This window comes from Pygocentrus nattereri, chromosome 25 (assembly GCF_015220715.1).
Source record: "Pygocentrus nattereri isolate fPygNat1 chromosome 25, fPygNat1.pri, whole genome shotgun sequence".
NCBI classification, from domain to species: Eukaryota; Metazoa; Chordata; class Actinopteri; order Characiformes; family Serrasalmidae; genus Pygocentrus; species Pygocentrus nattereri.
Genome location: NC_051235.1, coordinates 2,610,001 through 2,625,016, shown reverse-complemented (window position 1 = coordinate 2,625,016; position 15,016 = coordinate 2,610,001). Strand labels below are relative to the sequence as shown.

At 41.6% G+C, this 15,016-nt stretch overlaps 1 protein-coding gene across 2 annotated transcripts in view; it reads right to left on the bottom strand.

Moving 5' to 3' along the window:
- The window catches only part of cntnap5b (contactin associated protein family member 5b), a 134,412-nt gene that overhangs the window by 23,264 nt on the left and 96,132 nt on the right, over nt 1-15,016 (bottom strand). For both annotated transcript variants that reach the window (XM_037534625.1, XM_037534626.1), the window contains 4 exons: nt 12,388-12,544; nt 8,631-8,758; nt 7,685-7,855; nt 3,529-3,747 (listed from right to left, as the gene is read on the bottom strand). In XM_037534625.1, coding sequence (XP_037390522.1) covers nt 3,529-3,747; nt 7,685-7,855; nt 8,631-8,758; nt 12,388-12,544 — 675 coding nt within the window. The remainder of the gene's footprint in view (nt 1-3,528; nt 3,748-7,684; nt 7,856-8,630; nt 8,759-12,387; nt 12,545-15,016) is intronic.

Below are 15,016 nucleotides of genomic sequence, written 5' to 3'. Positions count from 1 at the left end.
AAGTCCAGTCAGTGTGGCATAAAACAAGGTTTCCTCGACAGATTTTAGGGGGGGGGGGGGTAATCGCAGCTTTAGAAAGAAGATAACTCAATAAACAGCAGAATCGGCTCTCGTTGCGATATTGGAAAGAAAGAGCGCGATAATGAAAGAGTAAAGGACGAATAACTGGGGAGGAAACGATTCAAGACAAATCTCATCTTAATTCACAGTCTGCAAAGCACAGCTGCTGGAGATTAGATCAGTCTGTCCCGCAAGCCGGGCCTAATGAAGAGATATAAAAGAGCCACTAATTCCAGACGAATATTTGACAGTATGATGTATCATAATAACACTTAGCGGTGATTATATTCCGACGTCTGCGCTGCAGATCAGTAAACAGCCGCCTGTCGGCTCTCAGCCTATAGATACCAGGACGAAACCTGCCGACTGCTACGCTGTTTATACAGTCAGGCGCGTAGGTTTGTGCACCCCCAGCCACCCGACCCATCTGGCTGATATCTAAGAGAAAATAAATGACCTTATTTTGAATTTATAACCATAAATAATGTCATCAAATGCTAAATCAGTCAAAGTTCATTGAGTTAAATAGACGAGAATGATGTGAAACCTGGAGAAACTGGCAGAAGAGACATGATATTATTGGCTATTGGCTCCCTTCATTTGCATATTGGGCGTGTCTTTCCCATTTTTTCATTTACTGTCTCTGTGTCTTTATTATTATTATTGATTGCACCTCTGCAATCGAACCCAGTGCAGTGAAACACCACACACACACACACACACACACACACACACACTAAGGGGCAGTGAGCACACTTGCCCGGAGCGGTGGGCAGCCCTATCCACAGCGCCCGGGGAGCAGTTGGGGGTTAGGTGTCTTGCTCAAGGGCACCTCAGTCACGGACTGTCAGCCAAGGGGATCGAACCGGCGACCTTCTGGTCATAAGGCTGGTTCCATAACCTTCAGCCCACAAGTGCCCACCAACAAACACATCTAAAAAAGATGGTTCTAAAGACAATATTCTATACAGAACCATGGTTCTACACACACATCTTCTAAGCCTCTTCTCCTTCTGGGTCGCAGGGGGAGCTGGAGCCAATCCCGGCTGTCATTGGGCAGAAGGCAGGATACACCCTGGAAAAGTCGCCAGTCCATCGCAAGGCACCATGGTTCTATGTGTAGTTTAATGGTTCTTCATCAGGCAAAATGGTTCTTCAGATTTATACAAAATATTGTGTTGTTTGTGGTTTTTTACAGCGTCCAAAAAGTTATTCTATTATAAACGAGCTTGACAAAAAAGGTTCTGTATGGAACCGTTTTCATATGCAACACATTCTCCATCCATCTGAAGAACCATTTCAGCATCAAAATGTTCTGTGAGTGTTCATGGATCCATATAGAACCACTCTCTTCTTCGCTAAAGAACCCCTAAAGAGCCATCTTTTAAGGATTGAAGCTCTTGGGTTCTTACTTGCATCCTACTTACATGCCTACGCACTTAAAAAGGAAGGTTCTTCAAGTGTTCTTGAGTAAGGCCATGTTCGATATAGAACCATAAAACATCCAAAGAACCATTTTACATGCTTTAATGTGAAATGGTTCTTCAGATTCATGCAAAATGTGCTGCATGTGGTTCTTTATAGTATCAAAAACGTTCTAGTCTATTCTAGTTCTTCGACATACAAGCTTGGCATTGCAACAGAAGCGGAACCGTTTTGGTGCTGTATAGAACGATTTTCAAAAAGCTTCTGTATAGAACCATATGCAACACAATCTGAGGACCAGTTTCCAAGAACCATTTCAGCAAGCAAAATGTTCTTTGAGTGTTCGTGGATCTACATGGAGCGACTTTACTAAAGAACCCCTAAAGATCCATCTTTTAAAGATTGAGGCTCTTGGGTTCTTACTTACATCCTGCTTTTTGGTCAGTTCCCTGCACACTTAAAAATGAAGGTTCTTCAAGTGTTCCAGTACCAGGACTAAACCTGCAGACTGCTGTGCCATTCATCACTGCTGTCGTAAGAAAACCTCGTACCTCCATTTTTTTGTCATTTTTCAGTTTTTGACATAATTTGAAAATGCCTGTTATTCTTTACACGGTTTATAAATTTCATGAAGAATGGACCAAAAGAAACGGCCCAAAATGACTTGGAAATACGTCTGGTTCCATTGAGTTACATTAAAAGTAAGGCAGGTTTTTCCTTCTCCTGTAAAGTTACCGTTTTGATTCTATTGCTGTCACTTTCGCACAGGCTGCATTGAACTTCATTAGATTAAATTACACTAATAAACTGTAACTGTGCATTAAAATGTGTAGAATATACAGTCAGAAGTTCAGCTGCTCTGCGATTGTATCTCTTGGCTTCGTTCAGCTCATCGATTCGTCCTCCTGTGGAGGTTCTGGAGGGGATCTGGAGGGGATGCACCAAGCTGCTGCTTCACTAGTTTGATCGCTCTGTGGTTCTCCTTTGAAGGTATGTCCAGTCTGGTCTGCTGAAGGTCACTTTAGTAAAAGTTCAGGGAACCCTGAACATCCAATGAACAATTCATGCTTAAATGGTTCTTTCCATGGTGAAATTGCTGTTGTACGGTTCTAAATAGCACTGAAAAAAGTGTCTTCTGTGGTACACAAGTATGTCATCAAAACACGTTTTTGGTGCTAAATAGAACCATTTTCAGAAAGGTTCTAGACTGAACCATATACAGAACATTCTCCACAAAACTAAAAAGAACTCTTTCACCATGCAAAGAACCACATAAGCATGCAAAGGTTCTTCAAGTGTCCTTTAGTAATGAAAATGGTTCTGTAAGAGCGATGAGCATTCAAAGAACCCTTTCCAGGTTTTTTTGCATTGGGAAAAGATTTGTCAGACTGATGGATAGTGTGATGTAAATTGTTCAATCTAGAACCTTTTTGAAAATGGTTCTATACAGCACTAAAAAGGGTTCTTCTACTGATATGATGTCAGGCATGTTAGAATAGCAGAACCCTTTTTAAGGGTTAAACAGAAGCCTTTTCAGAAATATTTTATACAGAATCATCTAAAGAACATTCTTCAGCCACCTGAAGAGCCCGTACATGATGCAAAGAACCCTTTAATCATGCAAAGTGTTCTTTGAGTGTTCATGGTTCTATATAGAACCACTGTTGTTACTAAAGAACCCTTGAAGAACCATCATTTTTAAGAGCACAGCCTTCACTAAACACCTTTTTTCAGGATTACATAGAACCTTTTGACTAACAGTGTGCTACTGCTCAGCAAGTCAAACTTTAAAAGAGTAGTTAATGTGTTATTAAGGCATTGTTAATGCATTATTAATGTATTATTAACATGATAAACGATGAACAAGATCAGATTGCTCTTGAAAAGGACATTAACTTGAACCATGCCTAGTCTAGATCAGTGTTTTGGTACAGTAATGCTGTCCAGTTACCTGCACACTGCACTGGGCGATAGACTGGACGTGGTTTTGGCCTATCTCAAAGCACGCTAGGGTGAGAAGAAGAGTGAGTGGGCGTGGCCTACCGATAAACAGCTGGCCGTTGAGCTGCAGCCGGTTGTGGCCATCGGACGGCGCCTCCAGGAAGCGCAGGGGCAGCTGGTCCACCTGCAGCGACGCCTCCTTCACGTTCCTCTCCGCTCGGACGTAGTGCCACTGCTTATCGTTCAGCGGGATGTGGGACTTCACCGTGAGCACCACCGGCCCGTTCCCCACCTCAAACGCAAACGTCACCACTGACGGACCTGAGGGCGGGTCGGGAAGAGGTTTAAAGCGATAGTTCAGTGATGTTCACCAGAGTCATGGACGTGGCTCTTGTACGTGTTAAGAAAAGAAACCACAGTGAAATTCATTGAATTGACCCATTTTTTTTACATGTGCTTAAAAGATCACCATTGAAAAAAATGGCATTAAGTCAGTCAAAGTTCACTGAATCAAATAGACGAGAATGATGTTGCTCCACCTGGAGTAATGTGACCCCAACCAATTAGCATACAGTAAAAGTCCTACAAACTGCATAATGTGTCACGTGTCTTGGAGGAATCCTATGTTAGCCTTGGAAGTTTAGCTGGTGGGTGCAACTGGACATCACTATCTTGGGCAAAAGCCCACAAAAGCCTATTTGAGGTTCGACAAGGCAAGTATGTGATGGGCTGTGAGCACCAAGCTAATTGGTGTGGCACAAGCTTCTTCTACTTAGCTGCATTAGTCTCGTAGCGCCAATGTACAAAGAAGCCAAGAAGCTTCAGACACCAAGTAATAGAGTTTCTGAAAAAACGAGTGGTCACACTTTATTTGGATGGTCTCCTATAGATACTCTACAGACACGCAAATCATTAACAAATGTTCTGGTGATGTTCAGGAGTGATTAGAGTTACTAAACTTGACGTTGAGTTGAATTTAATGGAACTCAGTTGAATGTTATTTAAAGACGACCAGTCGACCATCCAAATAACATGACTTAAAGTTCAGATGCATTTAATGTATATATAGTTGAATGTTACTTAAAGATACATTATATTTCCAAACATATTCAGTCACCAATCCAAATCATTGAATTCAGGTGTTCCAGTCACTTCCAAGGCCACAGGTGTATAAAGCCGAGCCCCTAGGCCTGCAGACTGCTTCTACAGACATTAGTGAAAGAATGGGTCGCTCTCAGGAGCTCAGTGAATTCCAGCGTGGTACCGTGATCGGACGCCACCTGTGCAGCAAGTCCAGTCGTGAAATTTCCTCACTACTAAATATTCCACAGTCCACTGTCAGTGGGATTATAACAAAGTGGAAGCGACTGGGAACGACAGCAGCTCAGCCACGAAGTGGTCGGCCACGTAAAATGACAGAGCGGTCAGCGGATGCTGAGGGGCATAGTGCGCAGAGGTCACCGACTTTCTGCAGAGTCCATCACTACAGACCTCCAAACTTCATGTGGCCTTCAGATCAGCTCAAGAACAGCGTAGAGAGCTTCATGGAATGGGTTTCCATGGCCGAGCAGCTGCATCCAAGCCTTACATCACCAAGCGCAATGCAAAGCGTGGAATGCAGTGGTGTAAAGCGCCGCCACTGGACTCTAGAGCAGTGGAGACGTGTTCTCTGGAGTGACCAATCACGCTTCTCCATCTGGAAATCTGATGGACGAGTCTGGGTTTGGCGGTTGCCAGGAGACGGTACTTGTCTGACTGCATTGAGCCGAGTGTAAAGTTTGGTGGAGGGGGGATCATGGTGTGGGGGTGTTTTTCAGGAGTTGGGCTCGGCCCCTTAGTTCCAGTGAAAGGAACTCTTAAAGCTTCAGCACCAAGAGATTTTGGACAATTTCACGCTCCCAACTTTGTGGGAACAGTTTGGGGACGGCCCCTTCCTTTTCCAACATGACTGCGCACCAGTGCACAAAGCAGGTCCATAAAGACGTGGATGAGCCAGTTTGGTGTGGAAGAACTTGACTGGCCTGCACAGAGTCCTGACCTCAACCCCATAGAACACCTTTGGGATGAATTAGAGTGGAGACTGTCAGCCAGGCCTTCTCGTCCAACATCAGTGTCTGACCTCACAAATGTGCTTCTGGAAGAACAGTCAGAAATTCCCATAAACACACTCCTAACCCTTGTGGAAAGCCTTCCCAGAAGAGCTGAAGCTGTTATAGCTGCAAAGGGTGCGTCAACATCACACTAGACACTATAGATTAAGAACAGGATGAAACTCAAGTTCATAAGCTTGTGAAGGCAGACGAATACTTTTGGCAATATAATATACATTAAGCATCTACAGTGGACCATCTAAATAAAGTCTTATGAAATGAGTGAACATAATGACTGCCCATTTGAGGCAGTTGTGGGCTGGAGGTTAGGGAACCAGCCCTGTGAAGCGGAAGGTCGCCGGTTCGATCCCCTCGGCTGACAGTCCATGACTGAAGTGCCCTTGAGCAAGACACTTAACCCCCAGTTGCTCCCTGGGCACCATGGATAGGGCTGCCCACCGCTCCAGGCAAGTGTGCTCACTGCCCCCTAGTGTGTGTGTTCACTAGTGTGTATGTGGTGTTTCACTTCACGGATGGGTTAAACCCGGAGGTCTAATTCCACAGTGTGCAATAACACAGCTGGCAAAATGGTTCTAAATTCTAGAGAAACAAATGCACCTCCAAAAACCTGAAAATGTAAAAAAGTCTGAATTGGAAGCATTAGCACCTCTAAAAATGAACAACTTCTCCTGCATTCATCAATCCAGCAGAACAACGGGCCGCCTCAGCGTGCCGTCTCTCACAGAACAGCCTTATTAACTTCTCCAGTGTTTTCCTGTAAGTCAGGTTATCCTTGAACTCAGCAGGCACCTGGCAGATCCTTTCACTATTACACAATCCAACGTAGCACACCAATATTTCATCCTTCTGACAAAGGCATTGTTCCCATCTCCTGCCACAGCTGTTAATAACACAGCACAGTGCCTGAGTAATTGGACGGTGACACAGTCCTTGATGTTTTGGTTCTGTTCTCTGGCAAATTAAATTTGAAATGAAACGGTTTTCCTATTTGACTCTGTACCACCACTTTCCGTTCATATTTACAACTCATTTATGAAGCTGCTGAATCCACTGACCAGCGGCTGTGCAAACATTTTATGTGCCACTAATGATGCGCTGGAGTCTGGAAATATAATTCATCAGCCGTTTTTGGTGTCTGCAGTTTGAGCACTGGAGCTACGAGCCTAATGTAGCTAGTAAGGGAAGCTTATATACCATCAACTGGCATCTGAATGTGTCAAACCGTGTGGAGCAATCTCTAATAGACTTGGTACAACACTTGATATTCAGTCATATTCTGTCCGCTAAAAAATTTGATTTTATGCTTCATTTAATTTGGCTAGAAAAAATAAGAAATGTTTACCTACAAAAGGGGAAACTCAGCTTGACAACGGTTATTAATATTGCTTATGAAAGCTAAAGTAAATGCAGAACCGTGATGATTGCTTTTGATAAATTAATTGGTGGTTGATAAGATGTTGCTCTGCCATTGCAACCCAGGTGGTGGGCTATGGTATTACTAGGTCATTGCTTCCCAGGTGGTTGTTAAGGTGTTGCTAGGCCATCGCAACCCAGGTGGTTGCTAAGGTATTACTAGGTCATTGCTTCCCAGGTGGTTGCTAAGGTATTACTAGGTCATTGCTTCCCAGGTGGTTGTTAAGGTGTTGCTAGGCCATTGCAACCCAGGTGGTGGGCTAAGGTATTACTAGGTCATTGCTTCCCAGGTGGTTGTTAAGGTGTTGCTAGGCCATCGCAACCCAGGTGGTTGCTAAGGTGTTACTAGGTCATTGCTTCCCAGGTGGTTGGTAAGGTGTTGCTAGGCCATTGCAACCCAGGTGGTTGCTAAGGTATTACTAGGTCATTGCTTCCCAGGTGGTTGCTAAGGTGTTGCTAGGCCATCGCAACCCAGGTGGTTGCTAAGGTATTACTAGGTCATTGCTTCCCAGGTGGTTGCTAATGTGTTGCTAGGCCATTGCAACCCAGGTGATTGCTGTGCATATACTGACTGTGGTAGAATAAGAGGTAGAGTAAAAAGCATGATGTATTATATAAGTGGAATGACTCATATATGTTTTCATAATATTTCAGGATATTGAATATTCTCCCATTCATTGCTGAGCATTAGCTCACTGATTACAGCTGTCAATAAAAATTTAAAATGTACACACCGCTCAGTTCCACCCGGACAAAGTGTTTGACTCCGAGGTTCTCCAGGAAGACTCCAGAGGGCGCTGTGGTTTTAAAGTAAAAGGAGATGTCCATGCTGAGCTCAGCCTGCAACGTGGGGAAGTGGAGGTAGGACGACTCCTGATAGAACGAAGCCGAATTCCACAGAAACCCTATGAGATGAGGAACATAATGCTAATTAATGTTGTCCACAGATATCCCAACCACCAGATGGCGACGTACATTACAGGTTGCAAGTGAAGTTTGGGGAATCCTGGTGAAATTGCATATTTATTGATTGTCTAAGTGATAGGAAGTTACTGCCATGTAAAACAGTTAAAGTAAAGTAAACAGTTAATGGAACTTGATTCCTAAGGGTCTCTGGATTATCTAAATCTAAAGTCTATCTAAAGCCAGACATTGACCATCGTGATAGGATCACAATTAAGGTTATTTCATGATCGCACTTTTGTATTGATGATATTTGTACAACAACACTGCACAGTAGGCCAGTGCATCACTATTCCAATGCCAGCCAGAGCTTGCTTGAAGTTTTAAGAGGTCATATAACTTTTTAAGTTCTGGAATGGTCCCCGTCTGGCAGAGAACTTTTCAGGGACTCTTTTTATGCACTCATTCTGCCCCTAGTGGACAAAAAATCTGCTGTACATTCATAACACATTTGACTTCCCATATCCCTGCAGGTCACTATGTCCTAGCCGATGGGGTGAAAGAGAAAAGTCTGAAGAAAACACGAGTTGCATTTTAAGAGCAGTCTGCCAGGCAGTTATGTGAGGACAGCGTCTGGACATCAGATATTAATTAACTATAAGGGACATAAAAAGCTCCAAGAAACATTTTACAGCTGGCTAATGACAAAGATGTCATTTAAGGCATCACAGGCTTCACAAGGAGAAAATAAAAAGAAATATTAATGTGTTCGCTTACTGTCGCCATAGCACTGCAGAGGACCCACTTTGTAAACAGCTTCTGAACCCGTCCGATTCGTATCTCCAACCACAATCTCCGTTACTGGGAGGTGATCCTTATAGGACAAAAGTCCGGTGTCATTCTCCCTGAAAGCACAATTCAAAACGAAAGAAAAATAGGTATTGTGATATAAACCGAGTCCGTTCTACAGTTTCTCATTAGACTGAATGAATAACCGGCTCTAAATGTAGGTATTGTGATATAAACCGAGTCCGTTCTACAGGTTCTCATTAGACTGAATGAATAACCGACTCTAAATGTAGGTATTGTGATATAAACCGAGTCTGTTCTACAGTTTCTCATTAGACTGAATGAATAACCGGCTCTAAATGTAGGTATTGTGATATAAACCGAGTCCGTTCTACAGTTTCTCATTAGACTGAATGAATAACCGACTCTAAATGTAGGTATTGTGATATAAACCGAGTCTGTTCTACAGTTTCTCATTAGACTGAATGAATAACCGGCTCTAAATGTAGGTATTGTGATATAAACCGAGTCTGTTCTACAGTTTCTCATTAGGCTGAATGAATAACCGGCTCTAAATGTAGGTATTGTGATATAAACCGAGTCCGTTCTACAGTTTCTCATTAGGCTGAATGAATAACCGGCTCTAAATGTAGGTATTGTGATATAAACCGAGTCTGTTCTACAGTTTCTCATTAGACTGAATGAATAACCGACTCTAAATGTAGGTATTGTGATATAAACCGAGTCTGTTCTACAGTTTCTCATTAGACTGAATGAATAACGGGCTCTAAATGTAGGTATTGTGATATAAACCGAGTCCGTTCTACAGTTTCTCATTAGGCTGAATGAATAACCGACTCTAAATGTAGGTATTGTGATATAAACCGAGTCCGTTCTACAGTTTCTCATTAGACTGAATGAATATCCGGCTCTAAATGTAGGTATTGTGATATAAACCGAGTCCGTTCTACAGTTTCTCATTAGGCTGAATGAATAACCGACTCTAAATGTAGGTATTGTGATATAAACCGAGTCCGTTCTACAGTTTCTCATTAGACTGAATGAATAACCGACTCTAAATGTAGGTATTGTGATATAAACCGAGTCCATTCTACAGTTTCTCATTAGGCTGAATGAATAACCCGCTCTAAATGTAGGTATTGTGATATAAACCGAGTCCGTTCTACAGTTTCTCATTAGGCTGAATGAATAACCCGCTCTAAATGTAGGTATTGTGATATAAACCGAGTCTGTTCTACAGTTTCTCATTAGACTGAATGAATAACCGACTCTAAATGTAGGTATTGTGATATAAACCGAGTCCGTTCTACAGTTTCTCATTAGGCTGAATGAATAACCCGCTCTAAATGTAGGTATTGTGATATAAACCGAGTCCGTTCTACAGTTTCTCATTAGGCTGAATGAATAACCCGCTCTAAATGTAGGTATTGTGATATAAACCGAGTCCGTTCTACAGTTTCTCATTAGACTGAATGAATAACCGACTCTAAATGTAGGTATTGTGATATAAACCGAGTCCGTTCTACAGTTTCTCATTAGACTGAATGAATAACCGGCTCTAAATGTAGGTATTGTGATATAAACCGAGTCCGTTCTACAGTTTCTCATTAGACTGAATGAATAACCGGCTCTAAATGTAGGTATTGTGATATAAACCGAGTCCGTTCTAAAGTTTCTCATTAGGCTGAATGAATAACCGACTCTAAATGTAGGTATTGTGATATAAACCGAGTCCGTTCTACAGTTTCTCATTAGACTGAATGAATAACCGACTCTAAATGTAGGTATTGTGATATAAACCGAGTCCGTTCTACAGTTTCTCATTAGACTGAATGAATAACCGACTCTAAATGTAGGTATTGTGATATAAACCGAGTCCGTTCTACAGTTTCTCATTAGACTGAATGAATAACCGACTCTAAATGTAGGTATTGTGATATAAACCGAGTCTGTTCTACAGTTTCTCATTAGGCTGAATGAATAACCGACTCTAAATGTAGGTATTGTGATATAAACCGAGTCTGTTCTACAGTTTCTCATTAGGCTGAATGAATAACCGACTCAAAATGTAGGTATTGTGATATAAACCGAGTCCGTTCTACAGTTTCTCATTAGACTGAATGAATAACCGACTCTAAATGTAGGTATTGTGATATAAACCGAGTCCGTTCTACAGTTTCTCATTAGGCTGAATGAATAACCCGCTCTAAATGTAGGTATTGTGATATAAACCGAGTCTGTTCTACAGTTTCTCATTAGGCTGAATGAATAACCGACTCTAAATGTAGGTATTGTGATATAAACCGAGTCCGTTCTACAGTTTCTCATTAGACTGAATGAATAACCGGCTCTAAATGTAGGTATTGTGATATAAACCGAGTCCGTTCTACAGTTTCTCATTAGGCTGAATGAATAACCGACTCTAAATGTAGGTATTGTGATATAAACCGAGTCTGTTCTACAGTTTCTCATTAGACTGAATGAATAACCGACTCTAAATGTAGGGATTGTGACATAAACCGAGTCTGTTCTACAGTTTCTCATTAGGCTGAATGAATAACCGACTCCAAATGTAGGTATTGTGATATAAACCGAGTCCGTTCTACAGTTTCTCATTAGGCTGAATGAATAACCGACTCTAAATGTAGGTATTGTGATATAAACCGAGTCCGTTCTACAGTTTCTCATTAGGCTGAATGAATAACCGACTCTAAATGTAGGTATTGTGATATAAACCGAGTCTGTTCTACAGTTTCTCATTAGGCTGAATGAATAACCGACTCTAAATGTAGGTATTGTGATATAAACCGAGTCTGTTCTACAGTTTCTCGTTAGGCTGAATGAATAACCGACTCTAAATGTAGGTATTGTGATATAAACCGAGTCCGTTCTACAGTTTCTCATTAGACTGAATGAATAACCGGCTCTAAATGTAGGTATTGTGATATAAACCGAGTCCGTTCTACAGTTTCTCATTAGACTGAATGAATAACCGACTCTAAATGTAGGTATTGTGATATAAACCGAGTCCGTTCTACAGTTTCTCATTAGACTGAATGAATAACCGGCTCTAAATGTAGGTATTGTGATATAAACCGAGTCTGTTCTACAGTTTCTCATTAGACTGAATGAATAACCGACTCTAAATGTAGGTATTGTGATATAAACCGAGTCCGTTCTACAGTTTCTCATTAGACTGAATGAATAACCGGCTCTAAATGTAGGTATTGTGATATAAACCGAGTCTGTTCTACAGTTTCTCATTAGGCTGAATGAATAACCGACTCTAAATGTAGGTATTGTGATATAAACCGAGTCCGTTCTACAGTTTCTCATTAGGCTGAATGAATAACCGACTCTAAATGTAGGTATTGTGATATAAACCGAGTCCGTTCTACAGTTTCTCATTAGACTGAATGAATAACCGACTCTAAATGTAGGTATTGTGATATAAACCGAGTCTGTTCTACAGTTTCTCATTAGGCTGAATGAATAACCGGCTCTAAATGTAGGTATTGTGATATAAACCGAGTCCGTTCTACAGTTTCTCATTAGACTGAATGAATAACCGACTCTAAATGTAGGTATTGTGATATAAACCGAGTCCGTTCTACAGTTTCTCATTAGGCTGAATGAATAACCGACTCTAAATGTAGGTATTGTGATATAAACCGAGTCCGTTCTACAGTTTCTCATTAGGCTGAATGAGTAAATGAGCTTTTACCATGAGTTCCTGTCTGCATCACAGTTGCAGAAGTAGTTCATGTCTATGCAGTTTTCTGCCAGGCTGCAGGAGCACTGCTGAACTCCAGGCAGGAAACCACCCCAGTATGTTCTCCTCTCACCTCCTCTATCCAACCACCAGGACAAGGGGGTTCCATCTGGAACAAAACAGAGACATAAACAGAAAACATTAATGTGTCACTGTCCAATCTTTTAGAAGCGCCATCTTGCTAGGATACAGCTAGAGACTGATTCTCATCTGCTGATGCATAGCTTGTGTTAGTCGTACTCCAGTCCTTCATCATTGGTCAGCTTCTGATCACAGAGCTGGTCCTGTATCGATATTTTATAGGTTGGTTTTGAGAATCCATTTAGTGGAAGCACAAGGTGTTTCTAATAATGTGGCCAGTGAGTGGAAGCACAACGTGGGTGTTTCTAATAAAGAGGCCAATGAGTGGAAGCACAAGGTGGGCGTTTATAGTAAAGTGGCCAGTGAGTGGAAGCACAAGGTGGGTGTTTCTAATAAAGTGACCAGTGAGTGGAAGCACAAGGTGGGTGTTTCTAATAAAGTGGTCAGTGAGTGGAAGCACAAGGTGGGTGTTTCTAATAAAGTGGCCACTCACTGCCCACTGTATCAGCTCCACTGTGCGAGTGGATCAGAAACAGCAGTGCTGCTGGAGTTTTTAAACACTGTGTCCACTCACTGTCCACTCTATTAGAAACTCCTACCTTGACAATCCTCCTTGTAGATGTGAAGTCAGAGACCCTCCACTCAGGGACAGAGTCTTTCTTTCCTTTATATATCTTCTTTTTCTCTTGATCTTTTTCTTTCTCTGGGTCTTTCATTTCTTTCTTCCTTTTATTCATTCTTATTTCTTTCTTTCTTTCTTTCTTTCTTTCTTTCTTTCTTTCTTTCTTTCTTTTTCTTTCTTTCTTTTTCTTTCTTTCTTTTTCTTTCTTTCTTTCTTTCTTTCTTTCTTTTTCTTTCTTTCTTTCTTTTCCTCTTTCTTTCTCTCAGCAGAGTAGCCACATGTCCTATCGTGTTTCTGCTCTGTTCACCTGATCTCGATGTAAATGTGCTCAAGTTTAAGCTGAAAGTCACATTGAGCTCATATTTCCTATTTAACTTCAACTCCGGCATAAACAGTTCAATAGTAATATTAGCCAACGTCCAAATATTTATGGATCTGACTGTATTTGTATGTTCAAAACTGGCCTCTCAGGGTATCGTCACTAATAATAACCTCAGCTGGACAGAGACAGAATAATAGGTTCATGTATGAAAAGAGCCAAACACTCTTCATTAATCAATCTGATTACAACATCTCACTTGACTGTCTGATTACAACATCTCACCTGATTGGCTGATTACAACATCTCACTTGACTGTCTGATTACAACATCTCACCTGACTGTCTGATTACAACATCTCACCTGACTATCTGATTACAACATCTCACCTGACTGTCTGATTACAACATCTCACCTGACTATCTGATTACAACATCTCACCTGACTGTCTGATTACAACATCTCACCTGACTGTCTGATTACAACATCTCACCTGACTGTCTGATTACAACATCTCACCTGACTATCTGATTACAACATCTCACCTGACTGTCTGATTACAACATCTCACCTGACTGTCTGATTACAACATCTCACCTGACTGTCTGATTACAACATCTCACTTGACTGTCTGATTACAACATCTCACCTGACTGTCTGATTACAACATCTCACCTGATTGGCTGATTACATCTCACCTGATTGGCTGATTACAACATCTCACCTGACTGTCTGATTACAACATCTCACCTGACTGTCTGATTACAACATCTCACCTGATTGGCTGATTACAACATCTCACCTGATTGGCTGATTACAACATCTCACCTGACTGTCTGATTATAACATCTCACCTGACTGTCTGATTACAACATCTCACCTGACTGTCTGATTACAACATCTCACCTGACTGTCTGATTACAACATCTCACCTGACTATCTGATTACAACATCTCACCTGACTGTCTGATTACAACATCTCACCTAACTGTCTGATTACAACATCTCACCTGACTGTCTGATTACAACATCTCACCTGATTGGCTGATTACAACATCTCACCTGATTGGCTGATTACAACATCTCACCTGACTGTCTGATTACAACATCTCACCTGACTGTCTGATTACAACATCTCACCTGATTGGCTGATTACAACATCTCACCTGATTGGCTGATTACAACATCTCACCTGACTGTCTGATTACAACATCTCACCTGATTGGCTGATTACAACATCTCACCTGATTGGCTGATTACAACATCTCACCTGACTGTCTGATTACAACATCTCACCTGACTGTCTGATTAAGGCATCGCACCTGATCATTTAGCAATCTCAACTGATTGGCTGATTAAGATGTCTCAATTGATTGGCTGAATAAGATGTCTCAATTTATTGGCTGAATAAGGCGTCTCTCCTGATTGGCTGAATATGGCGTCTGTCCTGATTGGCTGATTAAGGCATCTCTCCTGATTGGCTGATTATTGTGTCTCAATTGATTGACTGATTAAGGCGTCTCTCCTGATTGGCTGAATAAGGAGCCTGTCCTGATTGG